Raw genomic sequence first — 26692 nt, forward strand, 5'->3', positions numbered from 1 at the left:
GTTCTTTTATATTGATGACCAATGTATCATTAACATTTCCCGTCTGCACCTACTAAGAACTCGCACCCACCCCCTTGCCCACGTTCGGATTGATATTCAATCATTTGTATCACAGAACCAGGCCATTTGGCCCATCTGTTCTGTGACAGTCTGTACGCTACACGTGAACCTCCTGCCCCCATTTCACCTCACCCCAGCACCTTAACCTCCTCTGTCTGTCTCCCTCATGTGTTTATCCAGTTTATCGTTAACTGTCCCTTTCTGATCCATTGCACCCTCCGCCCTGTTATCATGAGGTCCACGTGCTCCCTACTCTCTGCAGACACCCCCATGAACTCCCAGTCGGATGGGTTTATGACGGTCCCCAGGTCTGCTCTGGTGGAAGTATTTGATTGTTACTGGGAAACAGGTTAGGAGCCGTCACACACGATCAGCAGAAAGACTCATTTGTTTACGATCTTACAAATTTATTGTCATAATTTATTACAGATCATCGGCCATTTGTAAACATTTCCATTTCCACCACTGAAGCCTATTCTCCTTTTCACTGGAGTGTGACTCTTTACAGCAGGATGTTGCACTGCAATCAGACTGCTGTCTCTCTCTCTCTCTCTCTCTCTCTCTCTCTCTCTCGCACACTTTAACCTCAAAGGTATCCCCTGAACTCAGCTGCCCTTACATTACCCCTTTGCCAACCTGCGAAGGGGCATCTCAGCATCATCGTACAGCTGTCTTAGGCCGGTGTTCCCTTTAGGTCGTTGCTGGTTCCTGGATGGCCTGTACGGTTGGAATCTACAACTCAGGATGTCAGTTTGAAACACAGAGTACAATATAATCTTGGGATCCCGGGGAGATATCACATAATGGGTCTCCCACCCATTAAAATACCCCACAAACACGGCTAGTGACCCAGATCATCTCTGAGCTTCATACACACATCCAAGTCCTTTCAGACTCACACACCATCATTCCGCACAATTGCCACATTGGTCGAAAGAATTTTCCCAAAGGTGCTTCCGTGAAGGTAAATATGTAAAGGATCCCCCCTCCAGTACCACAGCTTGAATTGCAGCTCCTTCATATCAATTTCAGTGGCTCAGTGGTTAGCACTGCTGCCTTACAGCGCAGGGACGCGGGTTCAATCCCACCCTCGGGTGACTGTCTGTGTGGAGTTTGCACATTCTCCCTGTGTCTGTGTGGGTTTCCTCTGGGTGCTCCAGTTTCCTCCCACAATCCAAATGTGTGCAGGTTATGGTTGTTTGGCCAGGATAAATTATCCATGGGGTACAAGGATGTGTAGGTTTGGAGGATCAGCTCAGGGAAATTCAGGAATACAGAGATGGTGTTGGATGGAATGCTCTTTGGAGGGTCAGTTTGAACTTGATGGGCCAAATGGCATGTTTCCACACTGTGGGGGGGTTCGAAGACATGATAATCGCTTGGAGGGTGGTGAAAAAAATGTTAGGCCAGTAATACAAAGACATGACAATAGAGGGCAGTATAATGAATAACAGAGCGACAGAGGGAGATGGCAGAGGGAGGTGTAACTGGTTACTGAGATACAGAGGGAGGTGTAACTGTTTACAGAGATGCAGAGGGAGGGGTAACTGGTTCCAGAGATACAGAGGGAGGGGTATCTAATTACAGAGATACAGAGGGCCGGTGTAACTGGTTACTGAGATACAGAGGGAGGGGTAACTAATTACAGAGATTCAGGGGGAGGTGTAATTGGTTACAGAGATACAGGGGGAGGTGTAACTGGTTACAGAGATACAGAGGGAGGGGTAACTGGTTCCAGAGATACAGAGGGAGGGGTAACTTGTTTCTGGATTATCTGTAACGGGTGCATGGGAAGAGCGGCGCATTGAGATTAGTTTGGGGATTGATTCAGGCCTGTGGGAAGAGAGCAGGGCAGTGGGATTGGGGTGAGATTGATCTTAAAAAATCTGTCACAGATATAATTGGCTGAATGGCCTCTTGTTCATGCTGGGATCAAACATTACAGGAATACAACCACCACTGAGCAAATACCACAAGAGAATAGCTACTGTACAACCAGGGATGGGCGGGAATGAGCTGAGAAACGTCTCCCAGCAGGAGATTGAGGGGAGATTGTAAATCTGTAGATGAGAAGGTTTGACCACACAGAGCATGTTGAGAATGACTCTCCCTCTGAAGATGCCCCTAGTTCCACCCAGGGGCTCCTGCAGCCAACCGACGAGAGGGTGAAGACTGTGACACTGTGCTTCAGAGCACCAGTCTGAGGAAGACCAGGAGGACAGCCATGACGAGGGGGCTGCTCAGTTGGGTTGGGTTTGCGGTGGACGTGGTGCTGGGGCCAGTGGCAGAGACATTGAGCAGGGTCGGAGCAGCGTTGGGAACCGTCGAGGAGTCGTTGTGTTGGGTTGACGTCACGTTTATCGTGCTGGTAGGGAAAGGTGTGGAAGTATTGACTTGGATTGAGGTGGTGCTGGGAGTGGTGGTCAGAGTGAAATTCCGCGACTCGCGGTTGCACAGGGCGCCCTTACAGCAGTAGAAACCAAAGGTTGGGTCAAGTCCTATCACCCGGAGGTCACCAGGACTTCGACACAGGAAATCCGAAGCACAGCCCTTCATCACGAAAGTCGTTGAATTGGCTGTTTGGAAGGAAGAAGAGAGCATTTAGTTTGATATCTTCCCTTTTGTGTTGTATCCAATTCAAAATCTGTGTCATCTAACACCAGATCCCCTGCACAGTCCCACACCATCGTACCCTCTGATTTCCCCCAGGAGGAGGCCATTCAGCCCCTCGGATCCTTGGAATAGATCAAGGCCAATCTGGACCCTAACTCCACCCAACCATTTCCGAATGATCGCCCTTAACTTCCAGAAACCCATCAAGTAATGAAATGAGACACATTTTCCGCTTGGAGACCTCGGGCCTGAATAATGAGTTCAATTCTTCCAGAACCTGAACGCTTTCTTCCCCACCCACTGCCCCACGCCCAACCCCACCCTCCAGACCCTGTCATCACATGGGCTGTTTTAAGCACATCCAACCCATTTTCCCCTCCTTATGGTCCCCATTATCAGCCAATGGCTGGGAGTCAATTCCTGCCATTGGCTAAGGTTACCAGGAAGGACGCTTTGCCAACCTCCTCCACCCCATTGCCTGAGGTGTGGTGACCCTCAGGTTAAAGTACTAACAGTCATCTCTCTCTCTCTCTGTCTAAACAGAACATTGAACTGGGGTGACTTTACCTTCATACTGGAGGCCCCATACCCACACAAATGGAAACATCTTCACCACATCGACCTTATTGAAGACCAAGTCACAGTCTTAAAGACCTCAATCTTCCCATTTACAGAGTCGTACAGCAAGGAAACAAATCCTTTGGTCCAGCCAGTCCATGCTGAATATAAACTACTCCCAAAGAAGCCCTGTATGTTCGCTCTTCCCCGATAGCTGGAACATTTTTGTAAGTCTATTTCCTTTTGGAGAAGCACCTCAGCAAGTGAACTGAGAGAATGTGGATCTCACTCCCACAGAGAGTGAGTGTACAGGTGTGTTTAAGGGAGGTTTTGGATAAAGACCAGAAACTCAACTGGACTCACCACATAAACACAGTGGCTGCAAGATCAGGTCAGAGGCTGGGAATCCTACACCAAGTAACTCCAACTCCTGCCCCACCATTGACAAGGCCCAAGTCAGGAGGGTGAGGGAATACTCCCCTCTTGCCCCTGGATGGGGGCAGCTCCAACAACACTCAACAAGCTCGACACCATCCAGGGACAAAGCAGTCCTCCACATCCGCAAACATCCCCTCCCTCCCCCCACCGACGCTCAGTAGCAGCAGTGTGTACCATCCCCTCCCCTCCTCCACCGACGCTCAGTAGCAGCAGTGTGTACCATCCCCTCCCCTCCTCCACCGACGCTCAGTAACAGCAGTGTGTACCATCCCCTCCCTCCCCCCACCGATGCTCAGTAACAGCAGTGTGTACCATCCCCTCCCTCCCCCCACCGACACTCAGTAACAGCAGTGTGTACCATCCCCTCCCTCCCACCGACCCTCAGTAACAGCAGTGTGTACCATCCCCTCCCTCCCCCCACCGATGCTCAGTAACAGCAGTGTGTACCATCCCCTCCCTCCCCCCACCGATGCTCAGAGGCTGGTATGATGCATAAACCCAGCAGAGAGCAGATGCCCGTGTGCTGTAAAATCTCAGTTTGTATGTCGGCCTGTACCAGCTGTTCTATACTGCCCAGTGAAGTGATGAGTAAAAGACTTGGGACTTACACCCAGCCAGGAGTCCTGATGTATGCAAACAGTGATCTTGTTCCCCTCTGCATTTTACCGGGGTTGTCAAATTTCCACACTCGCTTGATAAAGCAAAGCAAGCGTGACATTCCAACCCATTCAGCGTGTTGTTCTCGATGTCTGAAACACAAACAGAGAGCAACATGAACCAGTCCCGATCTGCTCTTCAGAACCTTTCAAAGCACTGAACTCTCTCAGTAAGATCTCAGAACCGTGCCCAGCAATAGGCGCTGGGATTCAGTCACCTGGATACATTCGGAAAAGCTGGATACATTTGGAAAACCTGGATACATGCATGCCACACCAATACCCATCAAGGATGATCCCTTTTACTGAGATTATACTCTGCAATGCCTCCAGGAGTTCATTCTTGGGGTTTTAACAAGAGGTGGCTAATGAGGTAACATTGGGGTTAATTATCCAATGTTCCCTCAAAGCAGGAAAGAGTTTATCAGACTGGGAAGTAGCAAACATGACCCCTCTGTTTAAGAAGGGAGGGAGGCATGTAATAGGAAAATATAGGCCAGTTAGATTTACATTTGACAGGGGGAATGTGTGAAGATCAATCATTAAAAAGATCAGAGCTGTGCATTTAGTAAAGTTCCAAGATAACCTGGACAAATTGGTCATGATTTGGAGATGCTGGTGTTGGACTGGGGTGGACAAAGTGAAAAATCACACAACACCAGGTTATAATCCAACAGGTTTAATTGGAAGCACTAGCTTTCGGAACGTCGCTTCTCCCATCAGGTGGTTGTGGAGAATAAGCTTGTAAGACACAGAATTTATAGAAAAGTTTACAGTGTGATGTAACTGAAATTATATATTGAAAAAGACCTGGATTGTTTGTTAAGTCTCTCGTCTTTTAGAATGATCGTGTTGGTTTCAGTTTTGTCATATTTAAATTGCAAAACCTTTTTAGAAGTTATATTCTCAAGTGAACTTTAACAATTGGTGTCATGTCGGCCAAGATAACGCATTGAATGTGTGAGGTGTGCTACGTGAGACTGTCTGTGCCACAATGGTCAGATTGATTCTAATCTAAAAAAACAGATTTACAGAATCTTACATGGATTCATGCAGTTTTTGAGCAAAATAAAATGTCATTTTACAAGTACAAATTCACCCCAAACCTTTATATATGAATGTGTGTGTTGGGTGGGGCGAACGGGCGTTATGAATGTCTGTGAGAGAGTGTGCGTTTGCGTATGATTGTGAGTGTAAAAGGGTGTAAGTCTGTGAGAGGATGCATGTGTGGGAGTGTGTGTGTGAGTGTATGAGAGAGAGTCTGCCGGAGTATATGGGTCTGTAGGAGTGTGTGTCTGTAGGAGTGTATGTGTGTCTGTAGGAAAGTGTGTGTGTGTCTGTAGGAAAGTGTGTGTGTGTCTGTAGGAGTATGTGTGTCTGTAGGAGTATGTGTGTCTGTAGGAAAGTGTGTGTGTCTGTAGAAGTGTGTGTGTGTCTGTAGGAAAGTGTGTGTGTCTGTAGAAGTGTGTGTATGTGTGTGTGTGTGTGTGTGTGTGTAGGAGTATGTGTGTGTCTGTAGGAGTATTTGTGTCTGTAGGAGTGTGTGTGCCTGTAGGAGTATGTGTGTCTGTAGGAAAGTGTGTCTTTCTGTAGAAGCGTGTGTGTGTGTGTCTATAGGAAAGTGTGTATGTGTGTCTGTAGAAGTGTGTGTGTCTGAAGAAAAACGTGTGTGTCTGTAGGGGTGTGTGTGTGTGTGTGTGTCTATAGGAAAGTGTGTATGTGTGTCTGTAGAAGTGTGTGTGTGTCTGTAGGAAAGTGTGTGTGTCTGTAGGGGTGTGTGTGTGTGTCTATAGGAAAGTGTGTATGTGTGTCTGTAGAAGTGTGTGTGTGTCTGAAGGAAAATGTGTGTGTGTCTGTAGGTGTGTGTGTGTGTGTGTGTCTGTAGGAAAGTGTGTGTGTCTGTAGGTGTGTGTGTGTCTGTAGGAAAGTGTGTGTGTCTGTAGAAGTGTGTGTGTGTGTCGAGAGGAGTATGTGTGTGTCTGTAGGAGTGTGTGTGTCTGTAGGAGTGTGTGTGTCTGTAGAAGTGTGTGTGTGTGTGTCTGTAGGAAAGTGTGTGTGTCTGTAGGAGTGTGTGTGTCTGTAGGAAAGTGTGTGTGTCTGTAGGAAAGTGTGTGTGTCTGTAGAAGTGTGTGTGTGTCTGTAGGAAAGTGTGTATGTGTATCTGTAGAAGTGTGTGTGTGTGTCTGTAGGAAAGTGTGTATGTGTGTCTGTAGAAGTGTGTGTGTGTCTGTAGGAAAGTGTGTGTGTGTGTGTGTGTGTCTGTAGGAGTATTTGTGTCTGTAGGAGTGTGTGTGCCTGTAGGAGTCTGTGTGTTTCTGTAGAAGCGTGTGTGTGTGTGTCTATAGGAAAGTGTGTATGTGTGTCTGTAGAAGTGTGTGTGTGTGTCTGTAGGAAAGTGTGTGTGTCTGTAGAAGTGTGTGTGTGTGTCTGTAGGAAAGTGTGTGTGTGTGTCTGTAGGAAAGTGTGTGTGTGTGTCTGTAGAAGTGTGTGTGTGTCTGTAGGAAAGTGTGTGTGTCTGTAGAAGTATGTGTGTGTGTCTGTAGGAAAGTGTGTGTGTCTGTAGAAGTGTGTGTGTGTCTGTAGGAAAGTGTGTGTGTCTGTAGAAGTGTGTGTGTGTGTCTGTAGGAAAGTGTGTGTGTGTGTCTGTAGGAAAGTGTGTGTGTGTGTGTCGGAGTGTGTTATTTCATGTGTGAAAAATCATGTTTAATCAGTTCATTGGAGGAATAACATGCACTTTGGATAAATGGGAACCAAACATGGATTTCCAGAAGGCATTGGATAAGGAGACACATGAAAATATAGCAGAAAATAAAAGCTCACGGTGCTGGGAGTAAGATATTAGCGTGGATCGAAGATTGCCTGACCTGGCAGAGCAAAGAGTGTGTATGGATGGATCTTTGTCTGATTGGCAGGATATGATGAGTGAAGTCCTCAATCTTTGACAACGTACATCAATGACTTGGATGAGAAGTATGAAAGTCTTATAACTAAATTCAGCCAACATCAAGATAGGCAGGAAGGTCCATTGTGGAGAAGGTATTGTGCAGGGGAGTATTGGTTGAGTGGATGGTGTGATGTGAGGAGTGTGATTCATCGATATTTTCAATGCCATTTATTTTGAGTTGCATGTTGCACCTGGAGTATTGTGCACAGTTTTGATCCCCTTATTTGAGGAAAGATGTCGTGGCACTGGAGGCAGTTCAGAGGAGGTTCACTAGATCGTTCCCAGAGAGGAGGGGTTTGTCATATGGAGAGAGATTGAACAGTTTAATCTTATACTCTCTGGAATTTAGAACAATGAGGGGATTTCACACTGATGATAAAAGCTCTGGATGAACTCGACGTGAAGCAGGTGCTTCCTCTTGTGGGGCATTCTGGGATGAGAGGTCACAGTCCTCGGATAAAGGGGAGCAAATTTAAAACAGAGTTGAGGAGGGTTGTGAATCTGTGGAATTCGCTTCGTCAAGGTACAGTGGATGCTGGGACGGTGAGTAAATTTAAGGAAGAGTGAGACAGAGTTTTAATTGGTAAAGGGTTGGAGAGATATGAGGACAAGGCAGGAAAATGGGAGGTGAGGGGCATACCAGCCATGATCGAATGGCAGAGCAGACTCGATGGGCCGAATGGCCTAATTCTGCTCCTATGTCTTATGAACTTATGAACTTCAGTTGGGATTTTGAACTAGTGGCATGTGGATTCTGGCCAATATGTCTGGAGGGATATAGTGATTGATTCATTTCTGTAGGCATGTTGATATTTCAAAAACACTGTGAGCCAACTAATGAGAAGTTAACTCATTGTTATGAGAGAAATTGAACATGAAAATGAGGATGTTTTGTTTCAGTTATACACTACATTGGTGAGACCACATCTCAAATACCGTGTGCAGTTTCACTCTACCTGTTTAAGGAAGTGTGTAAATGTGGTAGAGATAGTAGAGAGGAGATAGTAAAGAGTGCATTTCTGTGTTATGGAATTAGGTTGGACAGACTGGGCTTGTTTCTACAGGGGTTTAGAAGGGTGAGGGGTGATTTGATTGCACTGTGGCAAGGTGGACGCGGATGGGATATGAGTCAGACCAGAACTAGGAGACACTGTTATAAAATGAGATTTTGTCCTTTCAGGACGGAGATAAGGGGATTGTTCTCTCTCCAAAGGCTTTGTGACTTTGGAAATCCCGGCCTCAGAAGGTAATGGAGGTGGGAGGGGGTGTGTACATTGAATGTTATTAAACAGAGGGGGCTGGATTCCATTAGGCAGGGGGATCAAGCACTAGTGGAGGAGGGGGGAGAGAGATTGGAAGGTGGAATTCAAAAGCAAAAACCGATCAACCAATTAATGTCGGAGAAGCTTTGAGGGGCCAAGAGATATGCTGCTGCTTTCATACATTTCATACAAATTTCACGCATTTGTAAATTCTCGAGAGTTAGATTTATCATAACTAGCAGCAGGAATTTCAACAGTGGAAGCATGTGTGAGCATCATCAGAAACTGTTTCATCACCAGCGGTGGGAATTCAAGGTCTCAAATACCAACAAATGAGCGACAAATAACTTTGGCTGACATTTCAAAAGGTTCTGAGCTTGTTGAGTGGGTGACTATTATCAAGTAATCTACTTAGCAGGATTGAGGGAATTCCTTTTGGAGAAAGTGAGGACTGCAGATGCTCGAGATCAGAGTCAAAGGTATGGTGCTGGAAAAGCATAACCGGTCAGGCAGCATCCAAGAGGCAGGAGACTCAACGTTTCGAGCATAGGCTCTTCAGAATTTCTTTACCCAACATGGGAGCTGTTTCCTGCTCCTGTGATATGTTTGATATCTATTGCCTGAAGGGAATCAGTGAGTAACAATTAAAGTTGCACAATCAAAAATGGTTGCAGACAATAATCAGAACCCTGGGGAAATCCCAAATTCAGACAAACAGCTACTTGAGAAAGAAAGTTTTTTTTCTCTATGTGGATTGGGATTCAGTTCTAAATACAGTATGAGAGAAGGAAAACACTCCAAAAGATGTACAGGTCAGGTGAATTGGCCGTGCTAAATTGCCCACAGTGTTAGTGCATTAGTCAGGAGTAAATATAGGGTAGGGGAATGGGTCTGGGGGGGGTTGCTCTTCGGAGGGTCGGTGTGGATTTGTTGGGCCGAAGGGCCTGTTTCCATACCATAGGGAATTTAATCTAATCTTATAACCTCAAATAAATTAAGTAAATTGAACTGTTTCTCCAGGAAGTGTTGGTTTGACATGAGTCAATTTAAAACTATTCAGGATAAATAATACACTTGGTCCCTTTATTTGGAGCAGGGATACAAGGAAAAGAGATAGCCTGTTGGTTTTTATCACAAGACTACTCATCCAGAAGTTCAGCTAATGTTCTGGGAGCCCAAGTTCAAATATTACCATGCAAATGGAATTTAAGTTCAATTATTTTAGAGGCTCTTGTAGTGTAGTGGCGTGTCTGTATCTCTTGGCCAGGAGGCCTGGATTCACAATCCCACTTGCTCATGAAGCGTGTCATAACATATCTGAACAGGTTGTATGAAAAAAAAACTCGGCTGTTAAAAAATGACAATACTTGGTCGCTTTTTTTGTTCTGTCGGGCAGACAATGACCTCGTGGTTTTGATTACATTAGATTGCCTACAGTGTGGAAACAGGCCTCAGCCCACTAAGTCCACACTGACTCTCTGAGGAGTAACCCACACAGACCCATTTCCCTCTGATTAATGCACCTAATACTGTAGGCAATTTAGCGTGGACAATCCACCCAAACCCACACATCTTCAGACTTTGGGAGGAAACCAGAGCAAACCCGCACAGACACAGGGAGGAAGTGCAAACTCCACACAGAGTCGCCCAAGGGTGGAATCAAAGCTGGGTCCCTGGCACTGTGAGATAGCAGAGCTAGCCACTGTTATGCAGATGCTATTAAACCAGAGGACCAGGTAATGTCCCAGAAACCTGGCTTTGAATCTAGGTGGCATTTGAACTCAATAAAAATCTGGGATTAAGAGCCTGTGATGATCATGAAACCATTGTTGACTGTCAAGGGAAAAACTGTCTGGTTCACTCATGACCTTTAGAGACGGAAATCTGCTGTCTTTCCCTGGTCTGGCCTACACATGACTCCAGACCCACAGCAATAGAATTAAAAGTTCAATGCCCTCTGGGCAATTAGCGATAAGTAATACATATTGACTTTGGCAGCGACTCCCACAATAATAAAAGATGAAAACAATTCTGTTGAGAGTTTAGGTGGTGTGCTTCAGACATTAATCAGAGAAATGACAGCAGTGATTATCAGGAGTGGAACTTCCTGGGAATATGGAGACAGTCCCTTCAATGCAAGGTCAGTTTGAAGGTTATTACAGAATTGGCACTGTGTGGGTGGAAGCCATTGTGCCTGCCTCAGACATGTTAAAATAAACATCAGGGCGATGTTCTGTCCAGTTCAGCCGAACACAACAACCAAAGAAGGGTTACTGGATTCAAATCATTAATTCTGCTTTTCCTGCTCCACAGATGTTGCCAGACCTGCTGACTCTCAAGTGTTCTCTGTGCCAATATCAGCTCCCTCCCCAGCAACTTGAGGAGATGATAGCCTTGTGGCATTGTTGCTCAATTATTAATCCCAGAGACGTCAGTCATTTCCTGGTTCAAATCCAGCTGGGGCAGATGCCGCAGTTGGAGTTCAATAAAAACCTGAAATTAAGAGTCTAATGGTGAGCATTGAAACCATTGTTAGGGGAAAAAAAATCCATCTGGTTGACTAGTGACACTTTAAGGGACAAGCCATCGTCCTGACCTGGTCTGGGTCAATTGGACTACAGTGTCCAGTACTGGTCTCCCTGTTATAGGAAGGACATTATTAGGCTAGAGAGGGTTCAGAAGACATTTACCAGGATGTTGCTGGGTAGAGAAGATTTGAGTTACATGGATACGCTGAGTCTTTTTTCACTGAAGCGTAGAAGTTTAAGAGGTGACCTTGTGGGTGGCACGGTGGCTCAGTGGTTAGCACTGCTGCCTCACAGCACCAGGGTCCTTGGTTCAATTCCAGCCTTGGGCGACTTACTGTGTCTGTGTGGGTGTGCTCTGGTTTCCTCCCACAGTCCGAAGATGTGCAGGTCAGGTGAATTGTCCATAGTGCTAGGTGCATTAGTCAGAGGGGTTACTCTTCGGAGGGTCGGTGCGGACTGGTTGGGCCAAAGGGCCTGTTTCCACACTGTAGGGAATCTAATCTTATAGAGGTTCAGAAAATCATGAGGGGTATAGATGGGGTTATTGGTCAGTGTGTTTTTCCTAGGATGGGGCATTTCAAGATAGGGGGCACGTTTTTAAAGTGAGAAGACAGATTTAAAAAGGACAAGTCTTCTTACTTGAATATTTTCTCCAACTTAACTTTGAACAATAAGGCCTAGACCATCATCTTCATATCCCTGTGCACGGGATATACTGCAAAGTTGCTTACAGTGTATCCAAATACTGGGCTGGCATGTGTGGAGGGTTTTGTGGTATAAACACCTTGTTCTTCCTTGTGGTTGTGTCTTCTGCAAGTGGCAATACAAATGAGATAGAAGCACAACGCAAGGATGCCTCTGGCTCTGCCTCCACCTCCTCCAGGTGCGGGGACCGACCGATGCCTTACCTGGTTCAACAGCGTCGTTACACAGACTGGAGCTACAGCAACTGGTGTGCAGATAGCTGGAGAGAAATCCACTGTTGAAAGAGATGAGGCCAAAACAGTTTCCACAGCCACTCAAGAGATAGTTAGTACGCTGTACGCCTAACAGAATGGACAACATCATGTTATACCATTACATTCATTCTAACCGAAGTTTTCCACTACAATGCATTTTGGTACCATTCAGGTGAATCGATACTGCACCTTTACTAAAAGTCAGCCATACTGCCTGAGGGAGAGCATGAGGTCGGGAGCATGAATACACTGACTGCAGACAGATACAGTGCAGGTTCTGTACAGCTGAAACCTGGCTTCAGACCAGGTACATTCCACTGTCCATGACACAACAGGCCAACACTGTACACACCTTTTATATTTTCATCCAAACTCTCAGCACTCACGCAGATTCAGAATACTTTCAGGAAAACGCTCAGCCCGTCGGCAGTGACCAGCTTCTCCCCACTTGGTCTCACTGCCTCTGGAACCTGCTATAGCCTCGATGGCTTCCAAACTCCGGAATCCCATCCGTCAAATATCAACCTGAAAACGTCTCCAAACTTACTGAATACTCCCAAATTCTGTCACATTCTCCAGGCTCAACACCCCTTCCTATCCCTGTTGACACCTCCAGTCCCTACATCCCTCCTGATCTCTATAACCCCCTTCAGCCCCTACACCCCCTCCCTATCTCTGTAACCCCCTCCAGCCCCTACACCTACTGCCTAACTCTGTAACCTCCACCAGCCCCTACACCCCCTCCCTATCTCTGTAACCCCCTCCAGCACCTACACCCCCTCCCTATCTCTGTAACACCCCCCAGTCTATACACCCCCTCCCTATCTCTGTAACCCCCTCCAGTCCCTACACCCCCTCCCTATCCCGTAACCTCTTCCAGCCCCTACACCCCCTCCCTATCTCTGTAACCCCCACCAGCCCCTACACCCCCCCATCTCTGTAACCCCCTCCAGCCCCACCGCCCCCTCCCTATCTCTGTAACCCCCTACAGCCTCTACACCCCCTCCCTATCTCTGTAACCCCCACCAGCATCTACACCTCCTCCCTATCTCTGTAACCTCCACCAGCCCCTACACCCCCTCCCTATCTCTGTAACCCACTCCAGCCCCTACACCCCCTCCCTATCTCTGTAACCCCCTCCAGACCCTACACCTCCTCCCTATCTCTGTAACCCCCTCCAGACCCAACACCTCCTCCCTATCTTTGTAACCCCCTCCAGCCCCTACACCCCCTCCCTATCTCTGTAACCCCCTCCAGCCCCTACACCCCCTCCAGCCCCTACACCCCCTCCCTATCTCTGTAACCCCCTCCAGCCCCTACACCCCCTCCCTATCTCTGTAACCCCCTCCAGCCCCTACACCCCCTCCAGCCCCTACACCCCCTCCCTATCTCTGTAACCCCCTCCAGCCCCTACACCCCCTCCCTATCTCTGTAACCCCCACCAGCCCCTACACCGCTCCCTATCTCTGTAACCTCCACCAGCACCTACACCCCCTCCCTATCTCTGTAACCTCCTCCAGCCCCTAACCCCCTCCCTATCTCTGTAACCCCCTCCAGACCCAACACCTCCTCCCTATCTTTGTAACCCCCTCCAGCCCCTACACCCCCTCCCTATCTCTGTAACCCCCTCCAGCCCCTACACCCCCTCCAGCCCCTACACCCCCTCCCTATCTCTGTAACCCCCTCCAGCCCCTACACCCCCTCCCTATCTCTGTAACCCCCACCAGCCCCTACACCCCCTCCCTATCTCTGTAACCCCCTCCAGCCCCTACACCCCCTCCAGCCCCTACACCCCCTCCCTATCTCTGTAACCCCCTCCAGCCCCTACACCCCCTCCCTATCTCTGTAACCCCCTCCAGCCCCTACACCTCCTCCCTATCTCTGTAACCCACTTCATTTTATCATCTACCTGTCCATGCATACTCCCAAAATATTTTCAATGGAGTTGTTGACAGTAAGGAAGGATGTGTCAGGTTACAGCGGGATATAGATAAGCTGCAGAAAGGTGGCAAATGGAGTTCAATGTGGGTAAGTGTGAGGTGATTCACTTTGGTATGAGTAACAAAAAGATGGGGTACTGGGCTAATGGTCGGATACTTGGTAGTGTGGATGAGCAGAGGGATCTTGGTGTCCATGTACACAGATCTCTGAAAGTTGCCACCCAGGAAAATGGTACGGTGAAAAAGGCATATGGCGTACTGGCTTTTATTGGTAGAGGAATTGAGTTCCGGAGTCCTGAGGTCATGTTGCAGTTGTATAAGACTCTGGTGCGGCTGCATCTGGAGTATTGTGTGCAGTCTTGGTCGCCATACTATAGGAAGGATGTGGAGGCACTGGAATGGGTGCAGAGGAGGTTTACCAGGATGTTGCCTGGTATGGTAGGAAGATTGTATGAGGAAAGGCTGAGGCACTTGAGGCTGTTCTCATTGGAGAAAAGAAGGTTTAGGGGTGACTTGATAGAGGTGTACAAGATGATTAGGGGTTTTGATAGGGTTGACCGTGAGAACCTTTTTCCACGTATGGACTCAGCTATTACAAGGGGGCATAGCTTTAAATTAAGGGGTGGTAGGTATAGGACAGATATTAGGGGTAGATTCTTTACTCAGTGAGTCGTGAGTTCATGGAATGCCCTGCCAGTAGCAGTGGTGGACTCTCCCTCTTTATGGGCATTTAAACGGGCATTGGATAGGCATATGGAGGATAGTGGGCTAGTGTAGGTTAGGTGGGCTTGGGTTGGCGCAACAACGAGGGCCGAAGGGCCTGTACTGCGCTGTATTCTTCTATGTTCTATGTTCTAACCCCCTTCTGCATCTACACCCCCTCCCTATCTCTGTAACCCCCTCCAGCCCCTGCACCCCCTCCCTATTTCTGTAACCCCCTTCTGCATCTACACCCCCTCCCTATCTCTGTAACCCCCTCCAGCCCCTACACCCCCACCCTATCTCTGTAACCCCCTCCAGCCCCTACACCCCCTCCCAAACTCTGTAACCCCCTCCAGCCCCTACACCCCCTCCCTATCTCTGTAACCCCCTCCAGCCCCTACACCCCCTCCCTATCTCTGTAACCCCCTCCAGCCCCTACACCCCCTCCCTATCTCTGTAACCCCCTCCAGCCCCTACACCCCCACCCTATCTCTGTAACCCCCCTCCAGCCCCTACACCCCCTCCCAAACTCTGTAACCCCCTCCAGCCCCTACACCCCCTCCCTATCTCTGTAACCCCCTCCAGCCCCTACACCCCCACCCTATCTCTGTAACCCCCCTCCAGCCCCTACACCCCCTCCCAAACTCTGTAACCCCCTCCAGCCCCTGCACCCCCTCCCTATCATGATGCAACTTTGAATATTCTGTGTCAGGATAGTTCTGATCCAAATGCAAGTTGCTGTTTTGTGGCTGAAAAACATGACCAAACATTGCACTTTCCTACCAATTACTTGACCGACACTGATGGATCTGCAAAAGGAATGGATTGTCCTGTTGCACTCGATGGTCGTGTTTAGTGCACAGTTCCCGGTCAGACTATTACAGCTGTGGCATCTCAGTGAGGAACCTGCAGGAACAAAAATCGAAAATTATCTTTGCAACCATTTATCACATATGGGTGTTATTCAAGGATTGAACATTGAGTGTCCGACGCTGATTAATCCTCAAAGGATCCTCAAAGGAGTGTCACACACTGACACTCAATCCACAATGGGGGGGATATCACTCTGTGATAACACACACAGTGACACTCAATCCCCAATGGGGGGATATCACTCTGTAATAACACACACTGACACTCAATCCCCAATGGGGGGAATATCACTCTGTAATAACACACACTGACACTCAATCCCCAATGGGGGGAATATCACTCTGTAATAACACACACTGACACTCAATCCCCAATGGGGGGAATATCACTCTGTAATAACACACACTGACACTCAATCCCCAATGGGGGGGATATCACTCTGTAATAACACACACTGACACTCAATCCCCAATGGGGGGAATATCACTCTGTAATAACACACACTGACACTCAATCCCCAATGGGGGGAATATCACTCAGTAATAACACACACTGACACTCAATCCCCAATGGTGGGGATATCACTCAGTAATAACACACACTGACACTCAATCCCCAATGGGGGGAATATCACTCTGTAATAACACACACTGACACTCAATCCCCAATGAGGGGGATATCACTCTGTAATAACACACACTGACACTCAATCCTCAATGAGGGGGATATCACTCTGTAATAACACGCACTGACACTCAATCCCCAATGGGGGGAATATCACTCTGTAATAACACACACTGACACTCAATCCCCAATGAGGGGGATATCACTCTGTAATAACACACACTGACACTCAATCCCCAATGGGGGGAATATCACTCTGTAATAACACACACTGACACTCAATCCCCAATAGTGGGGATATCACTCTGTGATAACACACAGTGCCATTCAATCCCCAATTGGGGGTGGGGGGTATCACTCTGTAATAACACACACTGACAATCAATCCCCAATGGGGGGGATATCACTCTGTAATAACACGCACTGACACTCAATCCCCAATAGTGGGGATATCACTCTGTAATAACACACACTGACACTCAATCCCCAATGGGGGGGATATCACTCTGTAATAACACACACTGACAATCAATCCCCAATGGGGGGGATATCACTCTGTAATAACACGCACTGACACTCAATCCCCAATAGTGGGGATATCACTCTGTAATAACACACACTGACACTCAATCCCCAATAGTGGGGATATCACTCTGTAATAACACACACTGACACTCAATCCCCAATAGTGGGGATATCACTCTGTGATAACACACAGTGCCATTCAATCCCCAATTGGGGGGGGGGGGGGAGGGGGGGGGGGTATCACTCTGTAATAACACGCACTGACACTCAATCCCCAATGAGGGGGATATCACTCTGTAATAACACACACTGACACTCAATCCTCAATGGGGGGGATATCACTCTGTAATAACACACACAGTGACACTCAATCCCCAATGGGGGGGATATCACTCTGTAATAACACACACTGACACTCAATCCCCAATGGGGGGAATATCACTCTGTAATAACACACACTGACACTCAATCTCCAATGGGGGGAATATCACTCTGTAATAATACACATTGACACTCAATCCCCAATGGGGGGATATCACTCTGTAATAACACACACTGACACTCAATCCTCAATGAGGGGGATATCACTCTGTAATAACACACACTGACACTCAATCCCCAATGGGGGGAATATCACTCTGTAATAACACACACTGACACTCAATCCCCAATGAGGCTGATATCACTCTGTAATAACACACACTGACACTCAATCTCCAATCGGGGGATATCACTCTGTAACAACACACACTGACACTCAATCCCCAATGGGGGGAATATCACTCTGTAACAACACACACTGACACTCAATCCCCAATGGGGGGATATCACTCTGTAATAATACACACTGACACTCAATCCCCAATGGGGGGGATATCACTCTGTAATAACACACACTGACACTCAATCCCCAATGGGGGGGATATCACTCTGTAACAACACACACTGACACTCAGTCCCCAATGGGGGGATATCACTCTGTCGTAACTATTGAAAACCATGCACGTTTGAAAATTTGAGCATTGCAATTGAAAAGACCCAACACGATCTTTTTCTGTCTCAACCATTGGATCTGACCATCTGAGAGAAATCGATGTCCTGTTCCATCAGTCTACTGTCATGAAATGGATATTTCTGAAGGAAAAGTGTGTAATGAGAGATTAGACAGATATTAAGAACAGACATTGTCTGCACGAAAAGTTTACCTTGTGTGACCAAGACAGTGAGTAGCACTGCTGCCAGTAGGATCTTCATCTTGCTGTCTGTCTCCCACTGGGCGTCAGGAACTGCTGAATATACTGGGAATAGAGAAACGTTATTATTTTTATAGGCTGGATGACGTGAAAGGAAGGTAAAATAAAAAATCCCTAACAGAACAAGAGCCAAATTGCGAGTGAAGGTCCCGCCCTTCGATCCCTCAGGCTCCAGCTGTTGAGGTGACACCCTGGCTCAGTTCCAGCATAAAACCCCAGGCACCAGTGGAATATGGGGCAATGGAAGATGGAGCTGGTCTTCATCCTGAAAAGCCGTGGTTCACTGACTGGGGAATGGGGATGGACCTAAAAACCTGCCTCCTTTATAGGGAGCCTCTCTTCAGCACTTATCAGAGTATCAGTGCTGAGGGAGTGCCGCACTGTCAGAGGGTCAGTGCTGAGGGAGTGCCCCACTGTCAGAGGGTCAGTGCTGAGGGAGTGCCGCACTGTCAGAGGGTCACTGCTGAGGGAGTGCTGCATTATTGGTTGGTCAGTGCAGAGGGAGCATCGCACTGTCAGAGGGTCAGTGCTGAGGGAGTGCCGCACTGTCGGAGGGTCAGTGCTGAGGGAGTGCCACACTGTCGGGGGATCTGTGCTGAGGGAGTGCCGCACTGTCGGAGGGTCAGTGCTGAGGGAGTGCCACACTGTTGGAGGGTCAGTGCTGAGGGAGAGCCACACTGTCGGAGGGTCAGTGCTGAGGGAGTAGGCACTGTCAGATGGTCAGTACTGAGGGAGTGCCGCATTGTCGGAGGATCGGTGCTATGGAAGTGCTGCACTGTCAGAGGGTCAGTGCTGAGAAAGTGCCTCACTGTCGGAGGGTCAGTGCTGAGGGAGTGCTGCCCAGTCAGAGGGTCCATACTGAGGGAGTGCCCCACTGTCAGAGGGTCAGTGCTGAGGGAGTGCTGCATTATTGGTTGGTCAGTGCTGAGGGAGCACCGCACTGTCGGGGGGTAAGTGCTGAAGGAGTGCCGCACTGTCGGAGTGTCAGTGCTGAGGGAGTGCCACGCTCTCGGAGTGTCAGTGCTGAGGGAGTGCCGCACTGTTGGAGGGTCAGTGCTGTGGGAGTGCCACGCTCTCGGAGGGTAAGTTCTGAGGGAGTGGGCACTGTGGGAGGGTCAGTTCTGAGGGAGAGCCACACTGTCAGAGGGTCAGTGCTGAGGGAGCGCCGCACTGTCGGATGGTCAGTGCTGAGGGAGTAGGCACTGTCAGAGGGTCAGTGCTGAGGGAGAGCCACACTGTGGGAGGGTCAGTGCTGAGGGAGTGCCGCACTCTCGGAGGGACAGTTCTGAGGGAGTGCCATACTGTCGGAGGGTCAGTGCTGAGGGAGCATTGCACTGCCGGAGGGTCAGTGATGAGGGAGTGCCGCAGTGTCGGAGGATCAGTGCTGAGCGAGTGCCGCACAGTCAGAGGGTCAGTGCTGAGGGAGTGCCGCACTGTCGGCGGGTCAGTGCTGAGGGAGCGCCGCACTGTCAGAGGGTCAGTTCTGAGGGAGTGCCGCATTGTCAGAGGGTCAGTGCTGAGGGTGTGCCACACTGCCGGAGGTCAGTGCTGAGGGAGCATTGTGCTGTCGGAGGGTCAGTGCTGAGGGAGTGCCGCACTGTCGGAGGGTCAGTGCTGAGGGAGTGCTGCCCAGTCGGAGGGTCAGTGCTGAGGGAGTGCCGCACTGTCGGAGGCTCATTGCTGAGGGAGTGCCGCACTGTCGGCGGGTCAGTGCTGAGGGAGTGCCGCACTGTCGGAGGGTCAGTGCTGAGGGAGTAGGCACTGTCAGAGGGTCAGTGCTGAGGGAGTGCCACACTGTCGGAGGGTCGGTGCTATGGGAGTGCTGCACTGTCAGAGGGTCAGTGCTGAGAGAGTGCCGCACTGTCGGAGGGTCAGTGCTGAGGGAGTGCCACACTGTCGGATGGACAGTGCTGAGGGGGTGCCACACTGCCGGAGGTCAGTGCTGAGGGAGCATTGCGCTGTCGGAGGGTCAGTGCTGAGGGAGCATCGCACTGTCAGAGGGTCAGTGCTGAGGGAGTGCCGCACTGTTGGACGGTCAGTGCTGAGGGAGTGCCGCACTGTCGGAGGGTCAGTACTGAGGGAATGCCGTACTGTCGGACGGTCAGTGCTGAGGGAGTGCCTCACTGTCGGAGGGTCAGTGCTGAGGGAGTGCTGCACTGTCAGAGGGTCAGTGCTGAGGGAGTGCCGCACTGTCGGAGGGTCAGTGCTGATGGAGTGCCGCAGTGTCGGAGGATCAGTGCTGAGGGAGAGCCGCACTGTCAGAGGGTCAGTGCTGAGGGAGCGCTGCACTGTCGGTGGGTCAGTGCTGAGGGAGTGCCGCACTGTCAGAGGGTCAGTGCTGAGGGAGTGCCACACTGCCGGAGGTCAGTGCTGAGGGAGCATTGTGCTGTCGGAGGGTCAGTTCTGAGGGAGTGCCACACTGCCGGAGGTCAGTGCTGAGGGAGTGCCGCACTGTCGGAGGGTCAGTGCTGAGGGAGTGCTGCCCAGTCGGAGGGTCAGTGCTGAGGGAGTGCCGCACTGTCGGAGGCTCATTGCTGAGGGAGTGCCGCACTGTCGGCGGGTCAGTGCTGAGGGAGTGCCGCACTGTCGGAGGGTCAGTGCTGAGGGAGTAGGCACTGTCAGAGGGTCAGTGCTGAGGGAGTGCCACACTGTCGGAGGGTCGGTGCTATGGGAGTGCTGCACTGTCAGAGGGTCAGTGCTGAGAGAGTGCCGCACTGTCCGAGGGTCTGTGCTGAGGGAGTGCCTCACTGTCGGAGGGTCAGTGCTGAGGGAGTGCCGCACTGTCAGAGGGTCAGTGCTGAGGGAGTGCCACACTGTCGGATGGACAGTGCTGAGGGGGTGCCACACTGCCGGAGGTCAGTGCTGAGGGAGCATTGCGCTGCCAGATGGTCAGTGCTGAGGGAGTGCCTCACTGTCGGAGGGTCAGTGCTGAGGGAGTGCCGCACTGTCAGAGGGTCAGTGCTGAGGGAGTGCCGCACTGTTGGACGGCCAGTGCTGAGGGAGTGCCGCACTGTCGGAGGGTCAGTGCTGAGGGAGTGCCGCACTGTTGGAGGGTCAGTGCTGAGGGAGTGCCGCACTGTTGGACGGTCAGTGCTGAGGGAGTGCCGCACTGTCAGAGGGTCAGTACTGAGGGAATGCCGTACTGTCAGAGGGTCAGTGCTGAAGGAGTGCCGCACTGTCAGAGGGTAAGTACTGAGGGAATGCCGTACTGTCGGAGGGTCAGTGCTGAGGGAGTGCCGCACTGTCGGAGGGTCAATGCTGACGGAGAGCTGCACTGTCAGAGGGTCAGTGCTGAGAGAGTGCCGCACCTTCGGAGGGTCAGTGCTGAGGGAGTGCCGCACTGTCAGAGGGTCAGTGCTGAGGGAGTGCCACACTGTCGGATGGACAGTGCTGAGGGGGTGCCACACTGCCGGAGGTCAGTGCTGAGGGAGCATTGCGCTGTCGGAGGGTCAGTGCTGAGGGAGTGCTGCATTGTTGGAGAGTCAATGCTGAAGGAGTGCTGCACTGTTGGAGAGTCAGTGCTGAGGAAGTGCTGCACTGTTGGAGATCAGTGCTGAGAGAGTGCTGCACTGTCGGAGGATCAGTGCTAAGGGAGTGCTGCACTGTTGGACAGTCAGTGCTGAGGGAGTGCTGCACTGTCGGAGGGTCAGTGCTGAGGCTGTGCTGCACTGTCGGAGGGTCAATGCTGAGGGAGTGTCACCTTGCTGCAGATATGTTGCACAGGAAATCTGCAAATTTTCCTTCTCGAATTGAAATTGTAGAAATTGTCTGCGACCTATTCATTGCTATCTCTCTTGTTTCCCTTCTGAAGTTCATCGACCTGGATTTTGAGTGAGCAGATGTCCATTCGTCTGCAGAAGATGAGAGTATTCAGCTCGGATCCAGTACCTCATCTCGGGCTCCCTCTTGATCAGGAGCTTATGAATGAACTTGATGTCTCTTTTAGAAAGATGAGGAGCTGTTTCCCTGAACCGCCTGGTCAGTTATTCTCCCTAATCATCATCACCAAAGCAATGATCTGGGTCAATTTCAGATGTGCTGTTTTGAGGGGTAGCCATGGGCACCTGTATGGGTCCCAGCTATGTCTGTCTCTTTGTTGGCGACGTAGAACAGTCCATCTTCCATAGTTACACTGGCATCACTCCTCACCTCTTCCTCCACTACATTGATCACTGAATTGGGGCCACCTCGTGCTCCCGCGAGGAGGTTGAGCAATTCATCAACTTCACCAACACATTCCACCCTGACCTTAAATTTACCTGGACCATCTCTGACACCTCGCTCCCCTTCCTGGACCTCTCCATCTCCATTAGTGACGACCGACTTGACACCGACATTTTTTACAAACCCACCGACTCCCACAGCTACCTGGATTACACCTCTTCCCACCCTAACTCCTGCAAAAATGCTATCCCGTATTCCCAATTCCTCCGCCTCCACCGTATCTGCTCCCAGGAGGACCAGTTCCACCACAGAACACACCAGAAGGCCTCCTTCTTTAGAGATCGCAATTTCCCTTCCCATGTGTTTAATGATGCCCTCCAACGCACCTCACCCACATCCCGCACCTCCGCCCTCAAACCCCACCCCTCCATCCGTAACAAGGACAGAACGCCCCTGGTGCTCACCTTCCACCCTACCAACCTTCGCATAAACCAAATCATCCGCTGACATTTCCGCCACCTCCAAACGAACCCCACCACCAGGGATATATTTCCCTCCCCACCTCTTTCCGCCTTCCGCAAAGACCGTTCCCTTCGTGATTACCTGATCAGGTCCACGACCCCCTACAACCCACCCTCCCATCCTGGCACATTCCCCTGCCACCGCAGGAATTGCCAACCCTGCGCTCACACCACCTCCCCCCCCCCCTCACCTCCATCCAAGGCCCTAAAGGAGCCTTCCACATCCATCAAAGTTTCACCTGCACATCCACCAATATCATTTATTGTATCCGTTGCTCCCGATGCGGTCTCCTCTACATTGGGGAGACTGGGCGCCTCCTAGCAGAGCGCTTTAGGGAACATCTCTGGGACACCCGCACCAATCAACCACACCACCATATGGCCCAACATTTCAACTCTCCCTCCCACTCTGCCGAGGACATGGAGGTCCTGGGCCTCCTTCACCGCCGCTCCCTCACCACCAGACGCCTGGAGGAAGAACGCCTCATCTTCCGCTCCGGAATACTTCAACCCCAGGGCATCAATGTGGACTTCAACAGTTTCCTCATTTCCCCTTCCCCCATCTCACCCCAGTTCCAAACTTCCAGCTTAGCACTGTCCCCATGACTTGTCCGACCTGCCTATCTTCTTTTCCACCTATCCACACCACCCTCCTCCCTGACCTATCACCTCCATCCCCACCCCCACTCACCTACTGTACTCTATGCTACCTTCACCCACCCTCCTCCCTGACCTATCACCTCCATCTCCACCCCCACTCACCTATTGTACTCTATGCTACCTTCACCCACCCTCCTCTCTGACCTATCACCTTCATCCCCTCCCCCACTCACCTATTGTACTCTATGCTACGTTCTCCCCACCCCCACCCTCCTCTATCTTATCTCTCCACCCTTCAGGCTCTCTGCCTCTATTCCTGATGAAGGGCTTTTGCCCGAAACGTTGATTTTCCTGCTCCTCGGATGCTGTCTGACCTGCTGTGCTTTTCCAGCACCACTCTAATCTGGAATCTGGTTTCCAGCATCTGCAGTCCTTGTTTTTACCTGTTTTGAGGAGCTTGCTGTGCATGGATTATTTCCTGCATTTACCTTTTCCAACACTTTGCGAAAAGCAATCAGATTTCTCGGATGATACCGCCTGAGGTGATAGCCTGAGGTGACAAGCATGCAGTCAAAAGAAAAGCCATTTTGTTCAGTAAAAGACTCTGATCAGCAAAAACAAAGGGACTGTACAGAAGAAGGAACTAACTCAGGGATTGCTGGAGAAAATCAAACAGGCTTGGTAGCTTCTTCAGAGAGCAATCCTTTCCACAGTCCTTTCCTTTTTCTCAAAAGTCATACAGTCATAGAGATGTACTGCATGGAAGCAGACCCTTCGGTCCAACCTGTCTATACCAACCAGATATCCCAACCCAATCTAGTCCCACCTGCCAGCACCCGGCCCATTCCCTCCAAACCCTTCCTATTCATATACCCATCCAAATGCCTCTTAAATGATGCAATGATACCAGCCTCCACCACTTCCTCTGGCAGCTCATTCCATACACGTACCACTCTGTGTATGAAAAAGTTGCCCTTTAGGTCTCTTCTATATCTTTCCCCTCTCACCCTAAACCTATGCCCCTCTAGTTCTGGACTCCCTGACCCCACGGAAAAGACTTAGCCTATTTACCCTATCCCTGCCCCTCATAATTTTGTAAACGTCTATAAGGTCACCCCTCAGCCTCCGACGCTCCAGGGAAAACAGCCCCAGCCTGCTCACCTTCTCCATGTAGCTCAAATCCTCCAACCCTGGCAACATTCTTGTAAATCTTTTCTGAACCCCTTCAAGTTTCACAACATCTTTCCGATAGGAAGGAGACCAGAATTGCACACAATATTCCAACAGTGGCCTAACCAATGTCCTGTACAGCCGCAACCTGACCTCCCAACTCCTGTACTCAATTCTCTGACCAATAAAGGAAAGCATACCAAATGCCTTCTTCATTATCCTATCTACCTGTGACTCCACTTTCAAGGAGCTATGAACCTGGACTCCCAGGTCTCTTTGTTAAGCTACACTCCCTAGGACGTTACCATTAAGTGTATATGTCCTGCTAAGATTTGCTTTCCCAAAATGCAGTACCTCGCATTTATCTGAATTAAACACCATCTGCCACTTCTAAGCCCATTGGCCTATCTGGTCAAGATCCTGTAGTCATCTGAGGTAACCCTCTTCGCTGTCCATTACGCCTCCAATTTTGGTGTCAGCTGCTAACCTACTAACTATACCCCTTAGGCTCGCATCCAAATCATTTATATAAATGACAAAAAGTAGAGGGCCCAGCATCGATTCTTGTGGCACTCTAGTGGTCACAGGCCTCCAGTCTGAAAAACAACCCTCCACCACCACCTTCTGTATCCACATGGCTAGTTCTCCCTTTATTCCATGGATAGTGTTGAACTTCTCAAGTGTTGTTGGAGCTGCCCCCATCCAGGGCACGTGGGAAGTATTCCCTCACACTCCTGACTTGTGCCTTGTCGATGGTGGGACCGGCCTTTGGGGGGAGTCAGGAGGTGAGTTACTCGCTGCAGAATTCCCAGTCCCTGATCTGCTGTTGTAGCTGATGTGTTTATGAATCCAGTTGAGTTTCTGGTCAATGGTAATACCCAAGATGTTGACACTGAAGGATTCAAAGATGGTTATACCTTTGAATGTCGAAGGGTGGTGATGAAATGTTCTCTTCGTTCATAGAATCCCTGCAGTGTAGAAACAGGCCCTTTGGCCCAACAAATCCACACTGACTCTCCAAAGGATAACCCAGCCACACCTATTCCCCTATGTTCACCCCTGACTAATGCACCTAACCTACACATCCCTGAACACTCTGAACAACTTAATATGGCTAATTCACCTAACCTGCGGATCTTTGGACTGTGGGAGGAAGCCGGAGCACCGGGAGGAGTCCCACGCAGACAGGGGGAGAATGCGCAAACTCCACGCAGACAGACACCTGAGGCTGGAATCAAAACTGGGTCCCTGGCGCTATGAGGTATCAGTGCTACCCACTGAGCCACCGTGCCACCCTAAGCCTGGCAAATATTATTTATCACTTGTCGGCCCAAGTCTGAGTATTGTCCAGATCTTGTTGTATTTGAACATGGACTGCTTCAGTATCTGAGGAGTCGTGAATGGTGCTGAACATTGTGCAATCATCAGCGTTGTTCAATGTGGAGCAGTACTGGTAGATCAGCCAAGGGAGTACGTGGTAATCAGCAGGAGGTTTCCTTTCCCGTGTTTTACCTGAAGCCACGAGACTTCATGGGGTCCAGAGTCAATGTTGAGGACTCTCAGGCCAACTCCCTCCCGTATGTATCTCATAGTGCTGCCCCCTCTGCTGGGGCTGTCTTGCCGGTGGGACAGAACATATCCAGGGATGGTGACGGTGGGTTCTGGGACATTGTCTGTATGGTATGATTCCCCAAGTGTGACTGTGTCAGGCTGTTGCTTGGCCAGTCTGTGGGACAGCTCTCCCAATGTAGGCACTAGGCCCCCAGATATTAATGAGGACGACTTTATAGGCTCAGACAGGGCTGTTTTTGCCGTTGTCTTTTTCAATGCCTTGGTCGATACCAGGTGATCCGTCCGGTTTCACGTCTTTGAGACTTTATAGCGACTGGTACACCTGCTCAGCCGTTTCAGAGTCAACCACATTGCTGTGGGTCTGGAGTCACATGTAGGCCTGACCAGGTGAGGACAGCAGATTTCCTTCCCTGAAGGACATTAGTGACCCTTTCTGGTATGACCCTTCTTCAGAAATTGTGTTTTGATGTCAGAAGATGTTTTTTCTTCTGCAGATTTGGCTTTGCGACCAACAGTTTATGTGGAGCATATCCTTTGTGTTTTTTTGTGCTGATCAGTTGCTCACAATAACGTTGGAAAATCCCTGCTGCCTTTGTAGTTTGCCGATTTATCTTTAGTGAAAATACTTTACTTCTGGGGAGAATGAGGAAATTGAAATTGTTAATTGCTCCATTTAATACATTCACATTCCATTGCATTTGCAAAAACCCCCTCTTGCCAAATATTGCAC

General features: G+C 49.7%; 1 protein-coding gene across 1 annotated transcript in view; it reads right to left on the bottom strand.

Annotated features, from left to right (window-relative positions):
* Positions 1–17936, bottom strand: part of LOC140458845 (uncharacterized) — a 60375-nt gene extending 42439 nt beyond the window's left edge. The window contains exons 1-4 of the mRNA XM_072553528.1: positions 17888–17936; positions 15444–15566; positions 11968–12105; positions 4278–4418 (exon numbers count right to left, since the gene is read on the bottom strand). Of these exons, the coding sequence (XP_072409629.1) occupies positions 4278–4418; positions 11968–12105; positions 15444–15566; positions 17888–17936 (451 nt within the window). The remainder of the gene's footprint in view (positions 1–4277; positions 4419–11967; positions 12106–15443; positions 15567–17887) is intronic.
* Between the last annotated feature and the right edge of the window lie 8756 nt (positions 17937–26692).

This window comes from Chiloscyllium punctatum, chromosome 34 (assembly GCF_047496795.1).
Source record: "Chiloscyllium punctatum isolate Juve2018m chromosome 34, sChiPun1.3, whole genome shotgun sequence".
Classification (NCBI taxonomy): Eukaryota; Metazoa; Chordata; class Chondrichthyes; order Orectolobiformes; family Hemiscylliidae; genus Chiloscyllium; species Chiloscyllium punctatum.